Here is a 25,658-nt window from a genome sequence, read left to right on the forward strand (position 1 = left end):
CAAGCACTGCTGCAATAGCAAGGCCCTTACTCACCTCACACGACTGCCAGCGGTTAGGGAGGGCGGGCCTCTGCCGATCTGTGCAAACCACCTTGCGCATCTCCTCAATGGTTGGGTCAGCTGGCACCAGGTCATAGTAGGGCAGCTGGTAGTCTTCATAGATGCCTGCACGCATGCATGTAACGACAGTCTTTCTCCCAACATAGTACTTGCAAGTGCAGTGAAAAGAAGTTAATGATCTCACAGGAGCGCCGTGTCGCAGAGCGCAGCTACGAAAGTAGCCACGGCAGATGCATGCCTAGCGAGCCTACTCTTGTCCAAGCATCGCATGCTTCAGTAAGCTTCACATTGCACATACAATAGTTACAATAAGCAGTTGCGTATGTGCTGATAAACAGCTATGCCCGATTCATTGGAACAGACTAGCAGACGATGCATGGACACCATGATGTGCCTATGCTCGCTACTTTCGCAGATGTGCTTCATGAAACGGTGCTGATAGACAACCCGGTCCACATTCCTGCGAGATTATTAAAATATTAGAATAGAACATGGCTTAGAATAGTTTACCTATGTTCATTAAAAAAAATTAATTATGGGGTTTTACGTGCCAAGACCACGATCTGATTATGAGGCACGCCATAGTGGGAGACTCCGGCAATTTGAACCACTTGGGGTTCTTTACCGTGCACTTAAATCTAAGTACTTAAATAGTAGTAAAAAGTACTTAAATCTAAGTCGTGCTTAGCAGCCCAACACCATAGCCACTAGGCAACCACGGCGGGTTACCTATGTTCTTCTCTATTGGCCTCGAGCTCCACCACTGGAAAAGCTGGCGCCACCGTCGCCGTGACGTGCTCTGAGGGATCACGTGGACATAGCGGCCGCATCGGCTGCTTCGGGAGCACCGAAGCGAGCTGAAAACGAGAGTTCAAATTCCCTCGTACGCTGTGGTCCTAATTTAGTGGCGAGATTTTTCCGCTTCGAGTGTCTCCTTACAACGCTTGAAAGCACTACAATAGGTAGTGGCTGCCTTTGAAGGCGCGCAACATGGGAGGCTACTGCTCGGGGCCGCAGTGCCGGACGTACGCAATGGAGCCCGGTGTCAGCCTTATTCACACGTACCCGCAGGACAAGAAGCTTGGCTGGCAAAACATAAAACCGGCAAACAGTCATCGGCTACAACTTGGGTATGCAGCAAGCACAGACGCGAGGAAGATTTCTGCTATGGCGCCGGGTCTGCGATGTTCGGAAAACGCGCACTGAGACGCTCGCCCGAGTCAGCTGCCCGACTAATGTCACGACGGTTTGGTATATGAACTTGTCGATGCTGTAGATACTGGCAAGTTCACTGGAGTGGAAAGGGAGCGGTAAGAAGCACATTAAAGAAAAGCATGGCATATGGTCATGTTTGTGTTATGAATTAATGCACTGGATTACAAAAAAGAAGCAGCGGGAAATCACATGCTGAGAACACCGATAAACATACAGTGCGACGCAACTCGAGAAATAATATTGAAACGTCCAAGAATTTAGAAGAAAAAAAAAAAGATTGAATCGTCGCGACGGCACATCATAGAATCACACCGTAGGCGTCGAAGTCTCTACAATGAAATTATTTTTGAACAGCTCTGATAGCGCCCACGCAACAATGGTCGCTTGCATACTGTCAAATGCTCATGTTCTGCGGCCTAAAGCTCATGGCACGGTGCGAAAACGCGGACGTGGCGAAAGCGAAACAGTGCGCGGACAAGCATGCAGACGCGCAGTCGGTCGCTGCGAATCTGTGCGATCGCTGCATTGAGGCTTCATTCTATTACACTCCATTTAGTTATACAAACACTATAAGAACATATTTCACATAGTTTGCTCTCAGCGTTTACCTACCTTTCACGCAAGAAGCCGGTTCGGGAGACTCCATCGCAGCGACCACACGCAGTGGTGTTCATTGTACGCACTCGGTAAAGAGATAGCGTCTGTAAACGATTCTGTGCTTTCAGTTTGCCCAAGATTATTATTTAGGCAGTAAAAAACTTCTCTCATTTCGAAAGTATTTACAGAAATGTCTGGGAGAGCTCGTGCGTGGCGTTTTCAGTGAGCGCTGACAGCAAAACCTATGAACAGCGCGCCGCATGATCCCTCATACTACACCAGCGAGGCGCTTCCGATAGATGGCGACTCCGTAACTCCTCGCAGCCAATACTACTTCACTTGTACATAATTATTTACTTGTCATCAATTACAATGTTCTTTAAATTTGTAATTGTAAATTCCTCATTAAAGGTTTTTATATAGCTCAATTACTCACAAGGGACCCTGATCATGAGAAGGAAATTTACAGAAAAATAAAATGGGGTTGGAATGCATACGGCAGGCATTACCAAACCCTGACTGGAAGCTTACCACTGTCGTTGAAAAGAAAAGTGCACAACCATTGCATTCTACCGGTGCTAACATGTGAGGCAGAAACTTTGAGGCTAACAAAGAAGCCCGAGAACAAGTTAAGGACGGTGCAAAGAGCGATGGAACGAAAAATGTTAGGCATAACGTTAAAAGAGAGGAAGACAGCAGTATGGATCAGAGAGCAAACAGCGATAGCCAATATTCTAGTTGCCATTAAGAGAAATAAAGTTATGCGGATTCCATGTACTGTGGGAATCGATGCAAGCGAAACTTTCTATGCTGTTTGCATTCATTGGCGGTGATGTTTATGGGAAATGTTTGAGTTCATCAGCGTTTAGTGCGATAGTAGAGTGGTGAGTGGATGTCAAACGTTACTTGCGTGCACCACCTGCATTTGTCTATGTAGTACACAGAACACACAGTGGGACGCATTTGCTTGAAGCAAGTGTTCATAGCCGGTGAGAGAGTTAGCACTGTCATTGCCTCACACGACGCAACACACCATGGCAGAAGTGTTAACCCCCTTTGAGGATCAATGCTGTATATATACAGCGCCGCTTCTATGTTTGAAAAATGTACCAATTTTGCAAGTATTTGTTGCCCAGCAAGTGCAGCCACCCTGTGTGGATACAGTGAAATTTTTTTTTGCTCCGTAGTCTCTTGGTTTTCATTTCAGTTTTTTTTATGCTGGTGTTTCAGTGCATGCATGCAAGGGCGCACAGCGGTAAGTTTTGCTTTGTATTGCAGGCTGTGTCCGTTCGTTGCGCTCCTAAACACTGATGCCCATCTTGTTCCCAATCTCTCAGAGGGTCGCCGCTAGATGCTTGTTCATCTGTTGCTCACAGGGGGTAATTATCCGTTGACAGGTGGGCGCTGGTATCTCACCATATACAAAGAATGCTGTCATGCCTGCATTTGTTTTGTGGAGACTTTGCTTGCAAAATCTGATTTGCCCTTCATTGGCGACGGGACAAAGGATTACTGCCATTTTCTGACTCGTTTAGTTTTTCTGAAAGGCACACAACCATCAAGTTTTCTTGACTGTGCTCACATGCACGGTTCGATTACGCTATGGGCAAGCGCACTTGTTGCTCTGCTGCAAGTGAGTCAAGCTGTAATTCCTCCGATGCGGAACCCAAGTGCCGAACCAGAATATATCTATTTCAGTGTTTCTAATGTTTTCTTATTATAAGTATTTACGGAAGCCCATCTGTATTAATGAATGAACAATGCATGTTTACTTACAAAAAATGTTTTTTGTAACTTCATGGTCATTCTAAAAAATTGCAGTAAATTTTTTTCGGAATAGGTAAGTCTGAATATTTTAAATCTGCAACAAAAAATTTTGACTCTAGGGGGTCGCATTTGGTGAAAAAACTTGACCCTCGAAGGGTTGAACATTAATTAACTTACGGGGCTTTACATGCCAAGCCCACAATCCAATCATGAGGCATGCAGCAGTGGGAGACTCCATTTTAATTTCGATTACCTGGAATTCTTTAACGTGCACCTAAATCTGAGTACTATGCTGGCGTTTTTGCATTTCGCCCCTGTCGAAATACGGCTGCCTTGGTTGGGATCGAACCTGTGACCTCGAGCAACACTACTGCTGCACAACTACCGCAACGGGTACAGAAGTGTTGATTTGATAAGTAGCCACTTCCGTAGTGTCATCCATTGTCCACTTAACAAATTTGCACAGGCTTTATTTTTCAGAAGTAGTAGGAATATACCATAGCGTACCTTGAATTCAAATTCATTGAGTTTGTCAGCAACTGCCGCCGTGTCTAGTAGCAGCTTTTCCTTGCCTTCTTATGTCTCCTTTTCCCTCCCCCATGTATGCGAGTTATGACTGAAGAGTGGCAACACCGTTATTCACTAGTCTCACAACTGCGTCAGTTCTACCCATCCTCCTGTCCCTACCGCCTCTCTACCATTTTATCTCACCTCCGGAATGTTGCACATTAGTAGAAAGTACTGCAGTTTCTGTAATACTTTTGAGGGAGGTCACGGATAAATAAAGCAGTCAAGAGAGGATTGTTGCGATGCGATGGAAAGGTCCAAACGAGTTTCTTGCGTCGCCTTTTCTTTTTGCTGTGCTCCCTTTAAACCTACCCCGACGCAGCATGCAAGACAGAGACAGCAGCAGCAGCAGTAGTGGGAAAGTTAGGTGGAGTGATGAAATTGGAAAATTTGCAGGCAAAAGTTAAGCTTGTGCAAGACGGGTAATTGGAGAAAACTGGGAGAGGCCCCCGTCTTGCAGTGAACATAAAACTAGGCTGATAATGATAACCGACTTGTCCACCTGCTCGATTATTCAAACATATTCGCAGTGGTCTTACTATTTCCTGAAAGCTGTACGGCCGCTGTGAATAAATTTGCGTTGACGTGGCACTAAGCCTAAGCCATTGACATGGCACTAAACAGCGCTGGTTAGGTCGCCAAGGTAGGCGCAGCAGTAAGTTTGCCACTCATCGGTGATCGGGCCCAGACCACGCGCACAGGTTAGGTTTATGACGGCACAGTCCTATGAGCATTTGTCTGTATACTTGTAGAACTGGACAGGTAAAGTTCATGTGCAGATGCAATTTGCATTACACAGCATGAACTGCCAGCATCAAGCAGTCAAGGTGACACTTCATAGCATCGCAACGACACACGAGGGGGGAACACGCAGCTCAACTACCACAAAAAATTTGTGATTGAATTCTGGGATTTTATGTGCCAGAACCACAATTTGAGTATGACGCATGCCATAGTGGGGCACTCCAGACTAATTTTGACCGCCAGGGAACCCTTAACAAGTCCCCAATGCACGGGACACGGGCATTTTTGTATTTCGTCACCACCTAAATGGAGCCGTTGCTGCCGGGATTTGTTCCCGTGACGTCATGCTTAGCAGTACAACATCACAGCCGCTAAGCCACCACGGCGGGTCACAAAATATTTAAGCAGGCTGAAACAGTGAGCAACAGCCTGTAAACAAATCTGTGGTGCTGAAGTTCTAGAAAATGTTGAACTTGCATCTTGCATGAAAATATCTGAATAACAGCACTTGGAAAATAAGCTGACTCCAGAGATGAACCAGTTTTTTTTTTTTTTTTTTTTTTTTTTTTTTTTTTAAGTACCAATCTTTTTAGACTTGTCAACATCTGGCGTTATGTTGGGTATTATGCGGATCCCACAACTATTCAAACTATGCGCTTTCAAATTATTCGACACTTACTATTTGCTTTGACTACATTTTGAACCACAAAAATTTGTATTTGTACAAGACTAGCACAACATTAATAAAAGTTGTGAAGTAAATGTAATCAATATCGATTGCATCATTTATTAAGTAATTGTGGTTGCAATTTTTTCCTTCTCTCTTTCCTGTAGCACATAAATGCCAGGAACAGATGCAAGAAACCTTAACCCTTTGTATCCCAGCAGCAACATGCCGTGCATATTGTCGCGAAGAAAGTATGGCACAGCCCCCCTTTTCCTTTGTGCAACTGTTGGCACTTCCTTGATGCGGGGGAGCCGGGCAGAGATGCAGAGATCAGTGTCCAAGAAGTGGAAGCACAAAAGTAAGTGACGTTGGCGACTGTAGCCTTTGCGTAGGAATGACTGCGATGGTGCCTTGAGCATCTGCTCTCACCTGGCCGATGCAGTTGAACCCGACAGTCCCTTTACGTACTTGTCCCCTGGTAGTCTCACACTCGGCTGTACTGTCCATCAGGGGGAGCGACTCATTAGCCATGGTTAACTTTGTTATGTGCTGGGTGTTTTTGCGACCATCCGTGGTCGTTTAAACTCCGACACCTACATGGATTATGTCGGCTTGCCTGATTGGTCCGAGTAGGCAATTGGTGGAGAAGCCTTCGTCTCCCGACAGTTTGCGGGTCCCTTGGATGCTGTGTAAACCAATTCAAGGTGTGGCTCTGAGTCGCTTCGGGGTTAGCAAGGAGACAGCAGCCTACAGTGCCACTTCACTGTGGGAGACCACGCTGGTCAGGCAGGCCGTCGACGACCAGTTTGACATCATTTTGCATGTAGTATGTGTAGAGCGTAAATTTAAAGTAATGCCAAGTTAATAAGCCTAGTTTTAGAATGATGCCCCTCATCGTCTTCGTACCTGCAGATCTGCACTTGCCTCTGTTGGAGTTCATCCCCCTTCATCGTCGTCTCCCTGGAGAGCTGATGCGTCTGAACACTAACAGCCGCATCACTTTGCTACAAAGTGGTGGAGGTTGCTGGGTAGCGAAGATCCCGCTCTAGCACCATGGGCTGCAGTAACAAAGTTCCGGAAACCACCTCTAAGAGCTCTACTAGTACCTAACCCCTGCAGTTTTTGCCACCATGTCTACCCCTTTCGTTGCACCGCCAGTCTTTAGAGGTGCGCCAGAAGAATCAACATCCAAGCGGCTGCTTTGCTATGAACATTTAGTGTAACTCAACAACTGGGATCAAGTGACAAAGGTTAAATTTTTGTATCTGGCATTGGATGGGAACACAAAAAGGTGGCACACCACACAAATTTCAACGGGTGCCCCTAATTCATGGGAAGAGTGGGCGACAGTTCTAAAAATGTCTTTTACAAGCTGCCACTCAGATGAAATCACTTATTTGCAGCTGCAAAACTGGACTCAGCTGCCATCAGAATCCCCCTAAAACTGTTATTACGACGTTGTGCAGCTGTGCGCCAGAGTTAATCCGTCCATGACAGAAGAAGATAGGTTTCGGCACCTCACGCGCAGCCTGCGTCTGGACGTTCAGGGGAGGTATTCTGTAGAAGTCTACCTAGTGGACTGTCCACTTCGGCCGCTGCTGATTGGCAGGGGCCACTCGGCTCCTCCTCACTCGTACAGCTGCATCCAATCAGCAGCGGCCGAAATGGACGGTCCACTAGATGGACTCTTACAGAATAACCCCCCCCCCCCCCCCCCCCCTGGAGAAAATCCTTATTGCGATCCCAGACAGCTGCTCTGCCTTCCTCCAAATTTTGCAGCGCATTAATCGGGCAGCTTTAAATGGTGCATGCATCCCAACAGCCATGGTTCCCAAACGTCTCGACACCTTCCGTGGGAATGACACTCACTGTAGCAGCAATGCCGCCGCCTCTGACATGTTTCGCAACCTGCACAGCGGCAGAGCGTCCTCGCCCGTGTGAGCTACCGACCATGACAGGGGCCTACAGGCGATCGCGGACTCCATAGCCTCGTTTTCAGACCACTTAAAGGCTATAGAAAAAGGCATACAACATCCTCCAGTGTATTGGCCACTGAGAAGGTGACAACAACAGACAACCATAATGCCAGCTGTGCGACTGCATCGGCCACATCGCATCCCAGTGCTGGCAATGGTTTGGAGAAGACGGACCACAGCTGAGGGAGCGATACTCGGGGTGAGCAGCTTTACCCTTCGAGAAACAAGGAACGCCAGGCGTAGGGGGCTCATCCGGCCAACAATATTGTGGTCGGTCAAAAAGCCAGCCCCTTGCATTATCTATCCGAGCAAAGGGGACTGACACAAAGTTACAGCAACGCTTTAGCTTCGAGCATAGAAACTCCGACACGCTTCCCGCCTTTCACATGATTCCACTCCAGCAAGCGAAAAAAATCCTATACCGCTGCTCGTGTTGGATCACGTGGAAATTGGAGAAAAGCAGACGGAAGACGCGTGGATGAGAGAAGTTATTGTAATCGAGAGTTCGACACAAGCCCGTCTGGTTGGGATGAGATATGACAAAGAAAGACATACACAGACCAAATAAAACTTATTAAAAGACAAGACGTTTCGGCTTCCATACGGAAGCCTTGTTCACAATGGGGCAAAAAAGGTCGAAGTGCCTGTTTAAATAGGCTTTAGCATGTGATGCAAGCATCGCGCGCAAGACGGGGGAGGGTTTCTTCGTTTCAATTGAGCGTGTGTCCTGTTGATTGTATCTCGAGAGACTCCAGGCACAGACGTGACTTCAAGTTTCTTTCCTGGCCCATTAGACTAGACTTCATCCAGTCAATATTGTGCGTAGTCGTTGCTGCGTGCTGTGCCAAAGCATTTGAAGCCACTCTTTACTTATCCACGTCGTTTTGATATTGGCGCAGCCGCTGTTTAACCCTTTCAGGGTGAATGACTTAAATATACGGCGGCGCGAACAATTCCAAAATGGTCGACGCCATATACTTACGGCGCCGTCTGTACGTTTAAAAAGCGCACCAATTTCCCAATTTTTTCTTTCCTGGCATGTACTGCCACTTTGCGGAAATACAAGAAATTTTTTTGTCGCGCTTCCCTCTCTCGGTTTTCGTAGCATGGTTTGTTTTAGAGCTAGTTTGCTCCGCCGCGTCTATATACTACCGCTCGCGCATTGGCGCGCGCACGTGGGCGGCGGGTTGGGTTTTGTTCCGTGGGCGGTTTTGACTTCTTGCACTCACAAAACTGATGGCTATCTCATTACTAATCGCTCAAAAGGTGGCCATCTGTTTCTCGTTCGTTTAGTGGTCACAGGGGTGAGCATAGGAAGGATACCCACCGTGCATGCGTTTCCTTTTCATTTTTTCTGGGGGGGGGGGGGGGGGGGGCAGACTCGCGATATCTAATTGCCTCTGGCTGGCAATAAGATGAAGATTAGCAGAAGTCTGTCACATGTTTTGCTTTTATGACGGGCACACAACCACACAATTTTCTTGAGTGCGCTCACCTACACAGTTCAATTACGCTATGGACATAAATATTAGTGTAAGAGCAGGAACATTTGAGACTTGCGAAATAATCTAAGCCTTGAACTATAACAATGCATCAAATTTTTCATTCTTATAAGTTTACTTTCTTTTTTTTATTGTTGTTATTCATGAATAAAGAGTAAATATTTACCAAAGCTAAATATTTTTTTCTCACTTTACGGTCACCCTAGAAAAATTACGGTAAATTTTTTTCGAAATAGGTCCCTCAGAAGAATTGGAACCTGCAAAAAAAAAGATCGACCCTGGACGGGTGCATATGGCAAAAAAATTGACCCTGAAAGGGTTAAAGTTGCCCATCTCCCCTATGTAGACGCAATCGCAATCCGCACAGGGGATCTTGTGCACAACGCCAGGAAAGACTTCCTGTGGCAGCTTGTCCGTCCCACTAACGAGTGCGTGCCTCAGTTTGAGCACACGAATGTGAGCCACCTCAACGTCATATTTACGCAGCACGCATGATGAGGTCCCGCTTATCCCGGGCACTGCCAGCTTAGAAAGGGTTGAACAAATGGTGTTCCACAGCCTTCATGAACGTAGGGGGGTAACCGCTCATCAAAAGATCTTTCCAGATTGTCTGCCCAACGGAATTTAGGTCTTCAGGTTTCGTGCAAATGCAGCTCACACGGCCCAGCAGGGAGGGAACTACTAACCTCTCGTGAGTGTTAGGGTTCACAGACAAGAAATTCATGCACCGGCCAGTGTGTGTACTTTTTCTGAAAACGTTGAAAGAAAGCCCACGATTGCTTCTCTTTCACCAACACATCCAAAAAAGGCAGTTTCTGGTCTGTCTCCATCTCAACCGTGAACTGAATGGAATCTGTTTGATTGTTTAGATGCGTGGTGAAATCTTCCAAAGCACAGTGCTTGATTTTGCAAAAACGATCGTCAACGCAGCGTAGAAAAATTCTTAGTGATGGGCTGAAAGAAGCGATCACGCAACTTTCCAGCCATTCTATTGTCAGATTCGTAGAGGTTACTGAGACAGAGGCACACATTGGTGTGCCGTGGACTTGCTTGTAGATGTAGTTATCAAAACAGAAGTAGGTGTTGCCCAGGCAAAAACTGAGGAGACTCTTCAAGTCGGGGACATCAATTCGTTGGGGACATCAAGCCAAAAGGTCTAGTCTTTTAATAAGTTTTACTTGGTCGGTGTACGTCTTTCTTTGTCAGAGAAGTTATTTATACAGTACCCAGAGCAGCCAAATGTACGTGTTGTCAGAAAACTGAAAAGAACGGCACGCAGCTTCCAATTAGTCGATGGCATTTTTCACAGCAGGGTGAAAGCCTTTCATGAAAGTCACACGGCACTTGTCCCAGGGTGTTTGAGGTTGGAGGTTTTAAGGCACTGTCATGTCGACACTACGGCGGGCCACCTCAACGTCAAGCACACATGGGGGAAAGTTTGCCACCGTTATGTTTGGCCAAAGATGTTCTCGCATGTCGGCAAGTATGTCCCCTCCTGCTCTGACTGCCAGAATCAAAAGCTCAAACCTAGAAAGCCGGCCAGTGTCGCCCCCCCGTATGGCCTCCAAGAATGAGCCGATCCTCCAGGTAGCTAAAGGCCAAGGTGCACAACATGGAATCGAAGAAAGTGGCTCACCAACTCCAGCCGCATCACAATCTAGTGAACCAAACCGGAAAAAAACGAGACAGCGTAAATGTTGCGCAGTTAAAAGCTTGCCACATCCAACAGTGCTCCGATGGCGATGCAGACGAGTCTGTTGACGAACGTTGTAAGAAAAAGAAAATGTGTGATATTCGTTATGCTGTGTGCAAGTTCGGTTAGCGTGCTGACTGGTGGCTTGCCTCGTGTGATAGTGTGTGTAGAATGGAGAGCCGTGATCGAGTGCGCCAAGCCAAAAAGCTCGTGGACAAGAATGAACTTCGCTTCGACTGAAGGACATATCCCAGAGTATGGACCTAGAGGCATTGCTGCTTATGACACAGGCACTGATGTGTATTAGAGAACAAGTGAATGAACTTTAGGTTAATTTCCGTGTGGTTCACAACTGCTCAGGTTTTTTTTTTTTTCCATTTTATGAAAATGCACTTATTTTTATTTTTCAGTTTTTTTCGTTACCGTTGCTTCATTTTTTTACATGAACCTATCACATATCCGTTTTTTATAAGTGCTCTTCTTTTCATCTTCGAAGTGCTTTGTAAAAACGAGTAGGACACTCTTTTTCATATGGGGGGAGGTGTCGTGAAAACAGCATGCCGCGGCTACATTTTTCTTTTTTTGTGACTGTTGGGTCTTCCTCGATGCAGGGGAGCCAAGCAGAGACCGCTTTCCGAGATGTGGACACAAGAAAGTGAGTAGTGCGGCCGACTAGAGCCTTTGCGCTGGAATGACCACAATGACACCCCTTTGTGTTCGTGTAGCGCGGCTGTTTCACGCTCATCTGTACTGTCCATCAGGGAGGAGCGACTCATTAGCCATGGTTTTGTTGTGTGCACCGTGTTTTCGCGACCCTGCCTGGTCAGTTAAACTCTGACCCCTACTGGTTCATGTCGGCTTGTCTGATTGGTCTGGGTAGGTGATTGGTGGAGAAGCCTGTGCCTCCCGACGGTCCGCGAGTTCCTTGGATACTGTGGAAACCAATTTAAGGAAGGGGTCTGAGTCGTTTCGGGGTGAGCAAGGTGACAGCAGCCCACAGCGCCACTTCACTACGGGAAACCAGGCCGGTTAGGCAGGCCGTCAACGACTGGTATGACATGGTATTTTTTGCATGTAGTATGTGTACAATGCAAATTTAAGTAATGCCAAGGTAATAACCCTAGTTTTCTAATGATACCTCTCGTCATCATCGTACCTGCGGATCTGCACTTGCCTCTGCCGGAGCTCATCCCCCTTCATCGTCGTCTCCCTGGTGAGCTGATGCGTCTGAACACTAACAGCTGCGTCCCTTCGCTATAATATAGCCCACGGTAATAACTGCACGGAACACTCAAATCTTTGTAAAAACAACCTCCGCTCGCAGATGCATGACTTGTCCACGTCATACACTCAGCCAGTGGCTCTGTTCCCCGCCTCTTCGGCAATGCTAATAATCGGAAGCTTCTGCTGCACTGTGTGTTGAGTGCAACTCTTTGTGATCAGAGTTCTGGTTCACCAGTGCAGCTTGCACTGATTGCCAACCACTAACACAGCCAAGAACATAAAATGACAAGCGAGTAAGAGCAGAAGAATGGGCAACACGAAAGAGGGCCCAGGGCAACTTCAACATGTAGGGGTGGAGATAACTACACTTTGGATGGCAGAAAACATTGCCTTGAGGTGTGGCTTCATGGCAGCATGGTAAAGCAACTCTTAAGACAAAGTCACGTTGCCGTGAAGCCACACCTGAAGAAGAAATTAGCATACAACCTACACCCCAACTTTACTGATACACTTTTTTTTTTATTTCTGGTGTGGTCTCTACGTGATAAAATAAGGTATGTTGCCATAAGTACTGTACCACAGCTCTTCCGGCTAGTATGTAACAAATTACATGTAATTAATTACTTGTAATCAATTACATTTTTTGGTAATATTGTAATTTAACGATTACTTTGTTTAGTCGGTAGCACTCACTGTAATTCAATAACTTTTTTTTTTCAGTAACCAATTATATGTAACCAGCTACTTTATTCACAAGACAAGTTGTAACAAGCAACGTAACTTTCAGCACCCGAATTCGGCAACTACCACAGCAGAACGCCGGAGATCGTGCCACACAGCAGCCTCGCAAATTCGCATGTTCTGACAGGTAAACTCGGGAGCTCAGTATTTGTTTCCTCATCTTAACTCCACCAGATGTTGTTCAATGAATTCAACAGATGCTGGTATTTCTCAATAGCGAAAGCCACTTAGGAAATAACGTTATTGCCAGGAAATCGCATATGGATGATTTTTTTCAGTGTTTCTGGCGCAGGCAGGAGCATCTGTCTTCTCCAAGTCCCAGCAGCAATGAAGTGTTGCACTTCATGAAGGACCCATATATGTTACGCCATCCAATATATGTTATGCAATATATGTTCACAATATATGTTACGCAGACCCATATATGTTACACAAGATGTTATGTTATGCAAGATCCATACATGTTACAACCCCACCCAACCCACCAGTGTGCACATTAAGCGAACTGGCTAACCTCCCTCTCTTTTTTCTTCCCTGAGCAAGTTTCCAGTGTCGCTGCTGGGGTCTTTACAACAAAAGCGAGGAACGATGACCGACATAATTTTTTTAAAGCATTTATTAGTGCAGATAAGCAATGTACGATGCTGCAGAGGATACACTAAAGGGGGTGCAGGCAAGCTTGTTCTGTTTACTGCACCTATGCAATGCTAATAACAGTTTGGAGGAAAGTAAGCTAAAAGTTATCAATTGCTATCAAATAATTCCTCGATTACTTTCATGGGAAAGTAATGAGTAACTGTATTCAATTACATTTTTGAATGCAGTAATTGTCATTGTAATCGGCTGCTTTTTTTTTGTGTAACGTGTACAAGTCTGCAGCTCTTGTATGCTAGTTAAAACTGTTGTCTCATTTTTGAACAAACTTTCTGTGCGCAAAACAAACAGGGACAAAGAAAAGGAGCAACACAAGGACGAGTGCTTACCAGAACTGCTGAATTGTTTAAGCCATAGTTCGGACAAGGCCGACTCGCAGTGATGCTTCAGTTGATTTCTAGTTTTTCCGGCCCTCTTTCTACTCGTCCAAACTATGGCTTAAACAACCCAGCAGTTCTGGTAAGCGCTCGTCCCTGTGTTGCTCCTTTTCTTTATCCCTGTTTGTCTTGCGCACAAAAAGTTTGTTCAAAAATGAATCTGTTCCAACTAGGCCGACTCGCAGTTATGTTTCAGTTCATTTTTAGTTCTTCCGGCCCTCTTTCTACTTGTCCGAACTATGGCTTAAACAACCCAGCAGTTCTGGTAAGCGCTCATCCTTCTGTTGCTCCTTTTCTTTGTCCCAGTTTGTTTTGCACACAAAAAGTTTGTTCAAAAATGAATCTGTTCCAACTAGGCGGACTCGCAGTTATGCTCCAGTTCATTTCTAGTTCTTCCGGCGATCTTTCTACTAGTCCGAACTATGGCTTAAACAACCCAGCAGTTCTGGTAAGCGCTCATCCTTCTGTTGCTCCTTTTCTTTGCCCCAGTTTGTTTTGCACACAAAAAGTTTGTTCAAAAATGAATCTGTTCCAACTAGGCGGACTCGCAGTTATGCTCCAGTTCATTTCTAGTTCTTCCGGCGATCTTTCTACTAGTCCGAACTATGGCTTAAACAACCCAGCAGTTCTGGTAAGCGCTCATCCTTCTGTTGCTCCTTTTCTTTGTCCCAGTTTGTTTTGCACACAAAAAGTTTGTTCAAAAATGAATCTGTTCCAACTAGGCCAACTCGCAGTTATGCTTCTGTTATCTCAATTGCAACAAACTTACATCCTTTATTCAAAAGAGCCCACATTGACAGCATAAATTGCAGCGAGGCCATGAAACTATCGAATTGTGGCAAAGATATTAAGATGACTGCTAGGAAGCATGTTTCTTGGCATACTCATGGTTTTGTTTTTAGGAATGTTTCAATTTACTGTGACATAATGCAGGGGCTGCTTTTACACTGCATTGTGGGGTAGCGGCATCCTAGCCATATTATTGAATAAAGGAGCATCCACATATATTCCCACTAAGAATCTCAGCGTCTCACCTGCATTAGCTGAACTTACAGTAATTATGCAGCATCTCCTGCAACACAATATAAAAACCAAGAATGATAAATGTCCAAAGGACATGGGTTCTTTAATTATCAACTGGGGAAGGACAGTGCTGTAGTCATAATCCAGTGGTACAACGACGAAATCATTTTGACGGGGTCCAACACGCACAGTACAAAAACCAGTTTAAGTGTAGTCGTAATGACTGAAGAAAAAAAAAAGCTTTGATCATGTGCCTAGATCCAAATTAGTCAAGGTCTACAACAGTATGTGTGGTGGACCAAGTGGACTAACTAATAGAATCATTTTGTTTATGCTGGACCTCCCAGAAAACATCATGGTCAAGACAGCAGAGTCACTAGCAAAGTGGTATCAAACAGAGTATCAATCGTCACAGCGCATACATAGACGAGGGACAAAAAGGACAACGAAGACAAGCGCTGACTTCCAACTGATGTTTATTTTGAGAAACAAGCATATATATACTGAGACATCAAGACAAAAGCGCCCCCTACAAAGCATCAACCCGACACGAGTACGCCTTCAAAATGCATGGCCCTAAATGAACGAGAGCGCATGTGCGACCTCAGAAAACCTCATGTGCTCTCGTTCATGTGCTCTCATGTGCTCTCGTGCTTTTGTCTTGGTGTCTCAGTATATATATGCTTCTTTCTCAAAATAAAAATCAGTTGGAAGTCAGCGCTTGTCTTCGTCGTCCTTTTCGTCCCTCGTCTATTTATGCGCTGTAAGTTACGATTGATACCATGGAATACCAACTAGCCCGTACTTAAACCTTGCTTCAAACAGAGTATCATGTTTCGGATTCTGTCAGGTATGATGGCATAAATCATATACATGTACCTGTGAAACTGCCACAAAACATTGCCCCCAGCTGTAAATTAGCAAATGCATGCAATGAGTCAGTTTCCAATGAAAGCAAATCAGTATGGAAAGTTAAATGCGTGTGGATCAAATACAGCCATTGCAAAATATTTCTTAGAAGGTCCCTGAAACGGTTTTTGTTGTAGGCAAGATTACCACCTAGAAATCGAGAGCATCTCTCAAGGAATGCCTTCTCAAAAGAATTTTGTGCCAGCATGCTATAATAAAACAGGTACGAGCAATTAACCATTATCCTCTCCTCAAGCCATGGCGTTCCCCCTCAACATTTACACCGTTTTCCAACGCTATGTCCTACCCGCCGTGGTTGCTCAGTGGCTATGGTGTTGGGCTGCTGAGCACGAGGTCGCGGGATCGAATCCCGGCCACGGCGGCCGCATTTCGATGGGGGCGAAATGCGAAAACACCCGTGTACTTAGATTTAGGTGCACGTTAAAGAACCCCAGGTGGTCGAAATTTCCGGAGTCCTCCACTACGGCGTGCCTCATAATCAGAAAGTGGTTTTGGCACGTAAAACCCCATAATTTAATTTTTTTTTTTTTTAACGCTATGTCCTGCCTCCTTGACCATAAAATCACGCAGTAATGCAAGTTTTGCCTACTTCCGGTTTATCTGAACAGGAGGCGTTCCTGTGCCTCTTTCCTATGCAGTTTTTCTTGTTAAACCTGGCCTATATAAGCAAACGTTCACAATGAACTTCGTGCGGCAGATGGAGACACAGCGGCACAGCGCACAATGTTCGCTGGCTTACACTACATGAAAAAGGCGGAAGCCGTCGGGCGTTTGCCAGGTTACTGCAAGCGTATATGCAATGTATAAACTACCAAGTAGCCATTTGTGGCCAGTGGAAAAAGCAAATGCTGCCACAGCTAGGGCTGGAGCTCCCACTAACTTGTGAATATGCTGAAATGGGTTTTTTATAACATTTCCTCCGCTATAGAATTTAAAAAAGAAAATCAGAAAAAGAAGTACATGCACACTGTGCTGAATTGATGTCACACAAGCTTGAGTGACGTGGCACCAGATAGCATACTTTTTAACAGGCACACGCAATGGCACATTACTTTAGCTCCAGACTGTACCGACCCTAGGACACAAAGTCAAGGGATTTCACAGATTGTCTTACGGTGCCATCTCTTTGCGCATCCGCTCTCGGGTCCTCTTTCTATTGATGTTGATGTGGCAAAATGTCGAATGCGGTTTTTTTTTTTCTAACCTTCCGACGGTATTCCACAGCATCAATATCTTTTAAAAATACATAACACAACACCATTACCATGCACGGAGCCACCAAATTAAAGCAGCAAGCAGTGCATGCAGGTGGGTTGGATTCGGCTGGAGTTGTTTCGTGTTGGTTTCGGATTCAAGCCTGGGGAAGGCAGTGGTGCTTTTTTTTTTTGTTGTTATTGAGAATTCAAAGGAGGCACTTGGACAGTATTTTACGGTTGTCAAATTTGAAGGCAAATCCATAGTTATCACGGGATCATCGTAATTGCAACCATTTCATCATTTTCTTTATGGCATTCATGCAGGCAAGATGCCAGCACCAACGAGAAAACAAACGTTTCTTTCTCTCAAACAGGAAGCATGGTTTATCACCAAGGTAGAAAGTAGAAAGAAAGCAAACATCACTGAAGAGCTTGGCAATTCTCCAAGCTTGTTGTCTACTGTCCTGAAGATTCCACTCAGAAGGCCTTTGCTTCAGGTATATCCGCATAGCACAAGCAAGTGATGGAACCTTACCACAAGGAACTTCACAAGGCTGCTTACATGTGGTTTGTCAATGCCCAGGCAAGCAGTATTTCCCTCAGCGGGGTGACTATGCAGCAGAAGGCTCTGAATTATGCCTGCTTGCTTGGCACTGAAGACTTCAAAGCCAGAACAAGGTGGCTTGACCATTTCAAAGCCTTACACGGTATATTTGGCAAGGTGTTGTCGGGCAAGTCGGCTGCTGCGGATGACGAAGTAGAATCAAAGTCTATCACGTATTTACAATGCAGACAAGACCAGATTTTTATTATGAGATACTGCATTCCAAGACGCTAGATTTTAAAGGACAGCATTGCCATGGGGGTAAATAGAGCACAAAGCAAGTAACCATGCTGCTTTGTGCAAACATGCAAGTTTCCAATAGGCACCCACTTTTGGCAATTGTGAAAAGTGCCAAGCTGGCAATGTTTTAACCCTTTGAGGCCTTTTGGTGTACATGTACGGCACTTATCTTGTGTTTTACATTTCACGCTTATTCGAAACCACTAGCTGTTGAGAGGTACGGCCATATCTATGGAGTCGTGCCCGCGTCATCTCTTACCTCCAAGGCGATAGGTGAAGGCGATACTATTGACACGTGTACTTGTTTATCCTTTTTCCAAGGAGTGCATTTCACCAGCTAACAACTTAAAAGTTATTGCTCAGCCCAAGACATGCCTGAATGATTTAGAACTTGCTCGAATGTTATCGCTGATTCTATCTGTTGTGCATGTTCTGCACTGAACCTTGCATAACCTTCAGAAGAACTTTAGTTTGGCCTAGCTGGTGTTTACTGCATATCATTATTATTATCAGTATAATCTGATTGTATGTGCAATGCAAATTGTGGAAAGCACATGGGCACCAGCAATTATTCTAGAACCGTTGAAGAATGATGTATAAAAGCGGATGCACTTGACCCGCTAATCGGATTTTCAACGATTGCAGACTGTGCTCGCTGCTATTATTGTGCTTAACTGTTATTTGTTTTTCTGGGCACAGGTTCACCCTATACAGAGTTTTGTGATTCACAGTTTTCACTACTATGCTCTTCACCGTCACTACAACGTAACACTATCGTCTTTTTTGGTCGCTGCTATCGTGTTACTTTAGAGAGTTACTTTCCTCAGACGAGTTTTCACGCACGAGCCTCAAATTTTGTCAAAAAAACTGTGCTGAATCTAAATGTTTCGTAATCAAGCTTTCGCATGCAGCCTCGTGTGCCCGCGACTGTTTATATTTTTGAATGAAGCAAATGAGGAAACATATTATCACACTGACGTTTTGCCCTACATGAGCAGACTTCCATCCAAAATTTTTTACAAAATTGGAGCCGGAGTGTATCTTAAGTTAATTTTTGAAAGCGAGTTTTTGAAAAACTTGTTGATTTAACTATTATTTCCTTCCCTTGTGTTTCATGTAGGAAGATAATATTCTGCATAAATGTTGCAAAGAGAATGTTCTATGTTTAACACTTTTTTCAAGTTTCTGTGTGAAATAGAAATCGCACCAAGATGCATCAAAGTTAAAGATTTTTTTGATTTCGGCCATGTTTTGGAATTTTTTTACATATTTTAGTTTGTGGACAGCATAAAAAAATGCATACAAATAATTTACTGTGATGCATATTAAAATCAACAGAAAAGGTTTTCGACACGTTTTTTTGTCTGCATTTAATTCAGCCGTGAAATCTGAAAATGTTGCGGTAAGCCATAGGTGGATGCTTGCGCCGCCACCTTTAAATATTTTTATGGCTTGCTGGGAACGCTTTCCGGGAATAAAATTTTCGGTTCCGTACAGTTAGAATATTCCAACAGGACAGAAAAAAACACACAAAACAAAAATATCAAGCAGACATGCATGTTTGATCTCTTGTGGAATCACCCTTCTAAATGTTCAATTATACCATCTGCATTTTGAAGATCCTTTGCATCGTATTCTTTACTTTGGCTGATGTATAAGTACTTATTGTTGCTTAGTGCATTAAGTTTATGCGCCTGTGCTATCTGTATTTTGCTTTGCTTCCTCTGTTGCTCCTGTTTGTGTACCCTGCAAAATTGTTATTGGATGTTGAGTTTTTCCCGGATCATGCGTTCTTCCTCCGTGCTGCCTTAAGGAACATAACAACGAGGTTCTACTTTATTAGAGTACTGCATTAGAGTAAATAGAACAGATTTATTTTCCCCAAAAGATTGCCAAAATTAAAGAAAATGCAGTCGAGTATGGCAGAGAACGAGGTGGTGGGATCTGGAAATTCGCAAACATGGTTGGCTGACAAGGGGTAATTGGAGAGGGTTGGGATAGGACGACATATATGCGTGCCAGGTCTCCATAGTAGAGACTACACGTAGCATTACACAAAACCAGACGAAATGTGGCTGACCCACCTCCAATGTTGCAGCGACGGGCAATCTCCCAAAGTACCAACCCCAGGGCATAGATGTCAGCACGCTTGAACGAGTCAAAGTGGTTCATGTTGATGCTTTCATCCAACACCTCAGGTGCCAGGTAGCGCTTGGTGCCTACACGTGGGTTTGGTGGGATGTCTACCGAGTTGGTGGCAGAGTCATAACGCACAGCCAGTCCCAGGTCAGCAATGGCACACGCCCCGCTGCTCTTCACCAAAATATTCTTGCTTTTGATGTCACGATGAGCAATGGCTGGTTTTCCTGCAGGTACAAAGGTTAAGTATCATCCTCGTATCTGTTCCACACACTGACGGTCTTTACCATTGCTGTTCCCTTGGTACACTCAGTGATTTATTTTGCTTTTGCACTACTCCCCAAGAGGCTCCACTCTCAGCAGAAGTGCAAATGTTCAATTTGGTCAAATTGTTTGTTCTATTGGATACCATTTCACTTCACATCTACATCTCTGCTTTTTAAAGGGGCACTAAAGAGAAAACATTAAATAAATTTTAACTGATAAAGTATTACTTCAAAACTACATTATTTCGCAGTATTAGCTTATGAGAAAATACATGTTAATGTTTCACCTTCTCAATTTTGCGTGAAACCCTTGTATGGCATCATGCCATTCAAGCGACTGTTTTCGTATTTGGGAAGTCATGCAGCTCAGTAAGAGCACCTGCCAAGTTGAGTCTTTGGCTCCTTGAGAATATGAAAGTATCTAGGCAGCCAGGGTTCCAGCCATCACAGCATTCATCAATGTAGCATATATTTAACCTGAGAAAATAAAATTCAATGTTCATTAATTAGAAAAATCAATTAAGAATCTGATGCCAGAAGATGTATGCATTATGCTATGGCATCAGACACTCATTAATTCAGTGGCATTTGGCCGTGCACTAATTTCTGGGCAACCTTCAGAATGCACTATGTGCAGAGTGCCAAAAATTGATGCAAGAGGGTGCTAACTTTCAACAAAAGGAAGTGACCACAATCATGAGCCAGAAGGTGTTCTTAACCTCTTCGCTATCAGTGTCTACATTTGTGGACACTTTTTCCAGACCCAAGAACTCCCGAGTGAAAAGGTGCAAGGCATTAAAATTGAATACCTTTCTCAGTCTGGACCATGGTTTACTTAAAGGGACACTAAAGTGAAAACTGATTTCTACTGCATCAGTAAATTACCGTCCTACAACACCAAAAATACCACTCTTACAACAATATGACGTTTGGTAACCAGAAAAAGTGCAAGAACGAAATACGGGTGGCGACGCCTACTTAAGTTCCCGCGCCTGGGGACTGTGACGTCTTGGAATTTGATGGCATCTTCTAGGGCCTACTAATTATATATAGCGGTACAGATTGACTACATTGAGTTCTAAAGGAACCAAATATTAAACATGGAAAGTTTCGGGAACCTTTATTCAGCCAACGCGGCCCAAATGCTAAAACATACTTTGGAATCCCTGACGTCACGCTGACGTGCCGGCACTGGGGCTCTGGCGCGAAATTCAAATACTCATACTTGGACCTTCATTTTCTCATCTAATAATCAAACTATTTTTTTCAAATGACTGCCTGCAGGGTTCTCAGACAATGCTTCATTAGTCTAAACTGATTTATTGTTTTGCTTTAGTGTCCCTTTAACTTCCAAAGGAGAATGCCATATCTTGGCTAACACGGCCGTGTGGCGGCTTTTTCATTTAAGCAATTATAGTCGAACCAGAATGTATTGAACCAGAGTATGTTGAATAACTGTCAACATAGAACAGTTGTAACATCCCTTAGCAAACCCCCTTCAAAAGCATAGTGCTGTACTAAGCATCTATCAAGCTCCCATTTACTGCCACATTTGATATATCAAATACTGCGTCGCACCACACCCCTGCAACTGTACTTCTCCGAATAGGTACACAATAACTTCTTGCACTGTCGGAAATATTTGATGGTGACAAATTTGAAATGACATTATTTTGGCAGATCCTGTCAAACAAGACAATGATGGGCCGTATATGTCAGGGCGGAAAAAGCATGGTGTGTGCCCCAGTTTTGCTTGCTGCACAAATGGATGTGGCTAGATCATGCAAAGGCAATTATTGGCAAAAGCACCACTCTGTTTCAAAAGTATGGACGGCCTTCCGGTCCAATACGCGTCCCACAAGAAAGCATGGATGACACTCGATACTCTATCTTTCCATCTAAAGCCCCTCAATTTTCGAAAAGTAGCATCATGCTTAGATCTTTTCGCCACCTCACTCTTCCCAGCGTTTCCTCCTCCACGCCTCCTGTCGCCCCAGCCTCCTCCACTCCTCCATTGGCCAATATGTGTTACGTGGAAGCACACGTCACACTTTCATATATTTTTTTTCTTTCCAGCGCGCTCCAACCGCCATTGTCGGCCCAGTGTGACGAAAGTACACGCAGACGAATTAATCGTGGGAGGTTGCGGCAACAAATTGCAGCCGCGGCGGCCGCATTTCGATGGGGGCGATATGCAGACGCCCATGTCCCATCCACTGGGGGCACGTTAAAGAACTCCAGCTGGTCAGAATTAATTCGGAGTCCCCCATTAAGGGCGTGCCTATATTCAGATCATGGTTCTGGCATGTAAAACCCAAGAATCAATTTTTTTTTCTCTGTCTTGTGTGCCTTGGGGGGGGAGTGTTCCAGTTAAAGCAACACTGTTTCCCTGCAAAAATTTACAACGCAAAAGAATACAGATGCACACACAGGGTGTCTACCAAGTTGACATTTCCAAATTCCCTGAGTTTTCCAGGTTTTTCCCTGAGTGCCTTTGCAAAATTCCCTGTGTGACACAGAACTCCGTTTTATGTCAAGACGGGTTGACACCATGTCGCCCGATGCTGCCACTCTCTAGTAAGCATGTTAAAAAATAAAAAACAACTTAACACAGTTTGAACAGTAAGGACTAATGTTTATGTTATTCAAACAGAAAACGGAAGGGTGGAGTTAGTAAAATGCTCAGCAAATAAAATATCTTTTAAAACAATGGTAAAAACCATTGCAAATCGAGTCGTACATCCTCAAATACGAATAAAAAGAAGATGCATATGGAAGAAAATATTTTCGAATATGAGCAATTTCTATAAACTCATAGTAAGCTCATTGGTATGAGGCCTGAACTTTGTCTCATGTGAGATTCTCTCTCAACAGTTGGTAAGTAAACCTCAACTGTCCTGACATACTCTCAGCACACACACAAAAACTCAGTGTTGTGTTTCACTGCTTTAAAGAGTTTATTTTGGTTTGGATGCAGCTGTCCTTTTGTTTTTTGAGCTCAAGCTCCTTCAAAGAAGACGCGGCACACTTCCTTTCCCGTTCATTCCTCAATGCGTAGGTCGTTTCTGTTCTCATCCTCCTTCCACTGCGCGTTAGCCCCATTGACCATTTGAAGCTTCCTCTTGGTCAGTTCTACAGTCAACGTCCGATTTTTTGGATTCCCTAGGGGCCGCGAGAACATCCAAAAAATGAGGCAGTTATAAAAAAAATAAATGCATGTCTTTTACTGCCCTTAATGGACCCTTCACTAGGCCACACATCAAATTTCGGTCATATGCTGGAAGTTATGTGCCCTCTAGGGAGCGTACTGCTGCGAACATTTTTCAAACTGGTTCATTAATAGTCAAGATAGAAATATTTCAGCACCGTGAACTCATGATTTCAGGAGGCGAGGGCCACTGCCCAGAGAGACACTCTTTCCACTTGCCCCGTCTAGCGAAATCCTTTCTCTGCATTCTCCCATACCGGAGTTTGAAGATCACGTGACGCATATGTCACGGGCCCGCCTTCATTTTTTTTTCTCCACTCTTTTTTACTGCGCGGTGCACTTCTGACGGCGTCGCACATGAGCTGCTGCACTTTTGTCGCTTCACGCAGCACACAAAATCACGTGCTGCGCACGAGAACACCTGAATAGCGGTATCAGCCAGTGCTACATGAATACTGAGGAAGACACAAGCGGATTATAAAGCATGATCGCAAGCTTGAACGTTGTAGAAAATGACATACTTTCGTTGTCTGCGCGTGTGACTGCACGACGTGGGAACATGCAGACGAAACGGAAGTACAGCTCTCTTGCAGTGGTGCAAAGTAAAACAAGAACAAGCAGACATTCTGTTTGTGTGTTTTATTATTTCTCTAAACTTTATTTCGTCTATTGAAGCAACCGATTACACAAATAACAGATGTTCCCTTGAATGATTCTAGAAGCCACATGTCACTACGAGCGACATCACAGCAGTGCGATGCACAGTCACGGACAGAATAAAATGGACCACGGGATCTCCGAAAACGTTCAATTCCCGAGCAGCCTGTAGCAGTAACCAGTAAAACTGCCCACGACAACGTTGTTAGCATATTCTAGTCGAGGTCCAAAATGCAAATACCAGATTGCGTTGTCAGGTTGCGGAGATATTCAGCTTTTTCTTAGATTTCATGGTCCGTAATATTCTGTCCGCGACTGTACATAGGCGTACTTGTGCAATTACATCCACTCTCTGACTGGGAGCACAGCGCCCGCGAGGAGAAGGGCAGACAGCATTCAATTTGAAATTTCAGCTCTTTCCGCGGTGTGTAGCGATGTAATACTTAGCAGACACGATCGTTAGCACGCATAGTATGCACAGCGCTTGTCGGCTCAAAATGGCCAGACCAGGTGAGGGGCTCTTTAAGGGCTCAAATCGCTGCAGGCACATCCGAAAAAGCTCCGAAGGCCTGCCAGTACACTAATTAGGTATATCGGTGCTTGTACTGTGACAGGAGATGGCGGGTGCACGCGTGTATATTTGAAGAATACATACTGTATCTCATGGCAATTGCCCCCTCACGCTTTTTATGCTTCACCACGTAACACTGATGTACTGAGGCGAAGCTGACTTTCAGGAACCGTCACTGTGCAACGCGCCCTGCTTTCCGAGCTTCGAAACAAATCGCGAGGACCACTACTAAGGCGGAGTGGGTGCCGTTGCTGACAACGGCGAAGTCTTTCAATGAAAAACACGGCACAGAACGGCAAGAAGCCTAATACCGAACGTTGAAGCAGTTAGGCCTAGCGTTGCAGCAGTGGCGGCTATGGCTGTCAGCAAATCCGCGTGCGAGAGCTCCGGTTCGAGGCGGAAAGGTAACCAAAATGGCGGCGATGGTGGTGGCTTTGATTAATGCTGTTTAGAACCGGCGGTCACAGCAAAAAGTCCGAAAACTCGGACGGCGAAGGGTTCTCGCGTCCGAAATTTCAGACGTTCTTATACATTGATTCTATGGGGGGTCATGGTGGCGCCGCGAAGCCGTCTGAATTATCAGGCGTCAGGAGAGAGAGAGTGAGAGAGAGAGAGAGAGAGACAACTTTATTTATCCCATCTTAAAGGGAAAGGGACTGCGGGAAGAAGGTGAGGGAGGTTATCCTACTCGCGGTACTACTCTACCACCTCAGCCCACCTCAGGATAGCTTCCTGAAGTTCGGGGTTGTAGCTGTGCATGGCAGCCTCCCACAGCTTCCTACTACTTAAAACTCTACAAAGGTTAGCGGGAGGGGAGTGGTTCTTGCATTGCCACATAATGTGGTTAAGGTCCGTTCTGCTAGCAGGACAAAACTTGCAGGCTGAAGTAGGGTATATTCCCGGGTGAATTTTGTGACGTAAGGCAGGAGATAGAAAAGTGCGAGTCTGTAGTTTACGCCATAGTACCTCGTGCATGCTTGACGACCGAATCATTAAAGGAGGGAGGGTTAGGCGACCCAGGCGGTAATGCCCGCAAATGT

The 25,658-nt window shown here is 44.9% G+C and overlaps 1 protein-coding gene across 2 annotated transcripts in view; it reads right to left on the reverse strand.

Annotated features, from left to right (window-relative positions):
- The window catches only part of babo (TGF-beta receptor type-1 babo), a 166,129-nt gene that overhangs the window by 20,332 nt on the left and 120,139 nt on the right, over nucleotides 1-25,658 (reverse strand). For both annotated transcript variants that reach the window (XM_050194153.3, XM_050194154.3), the window contains exons 7-8: nucleotides 19,862-20,143; nucleotides 35-165 (exon numbers count right to left, since the gene is read on the reverse strand). In XM_050194153.3, coding sequence (XP_050050110.1) covers nucleotides 35-165; nucleotides 19,862-20,143 — 413 coding nt within the window. The remainder of the gene's footprint in view (nucleotides 1-34; nucleotides 166-19,861; nucleotides 20,144-25,658) is intronic.

Source organism: Dermacentor andersoni, chromosome 1, assembly GCF_023375885.2.
Source record: "Dermacentor andersoni chromosome 1, qqDerAnde1_hic_scaffold, whole genome shotgun sequence".
Classification (NCBI taxonomy): Eukaryota; Metazoa; Arthropoda; class Arachnida; order Ixodida; family Ixodidae; genus Dermacentor; species Dermacentor andersoni.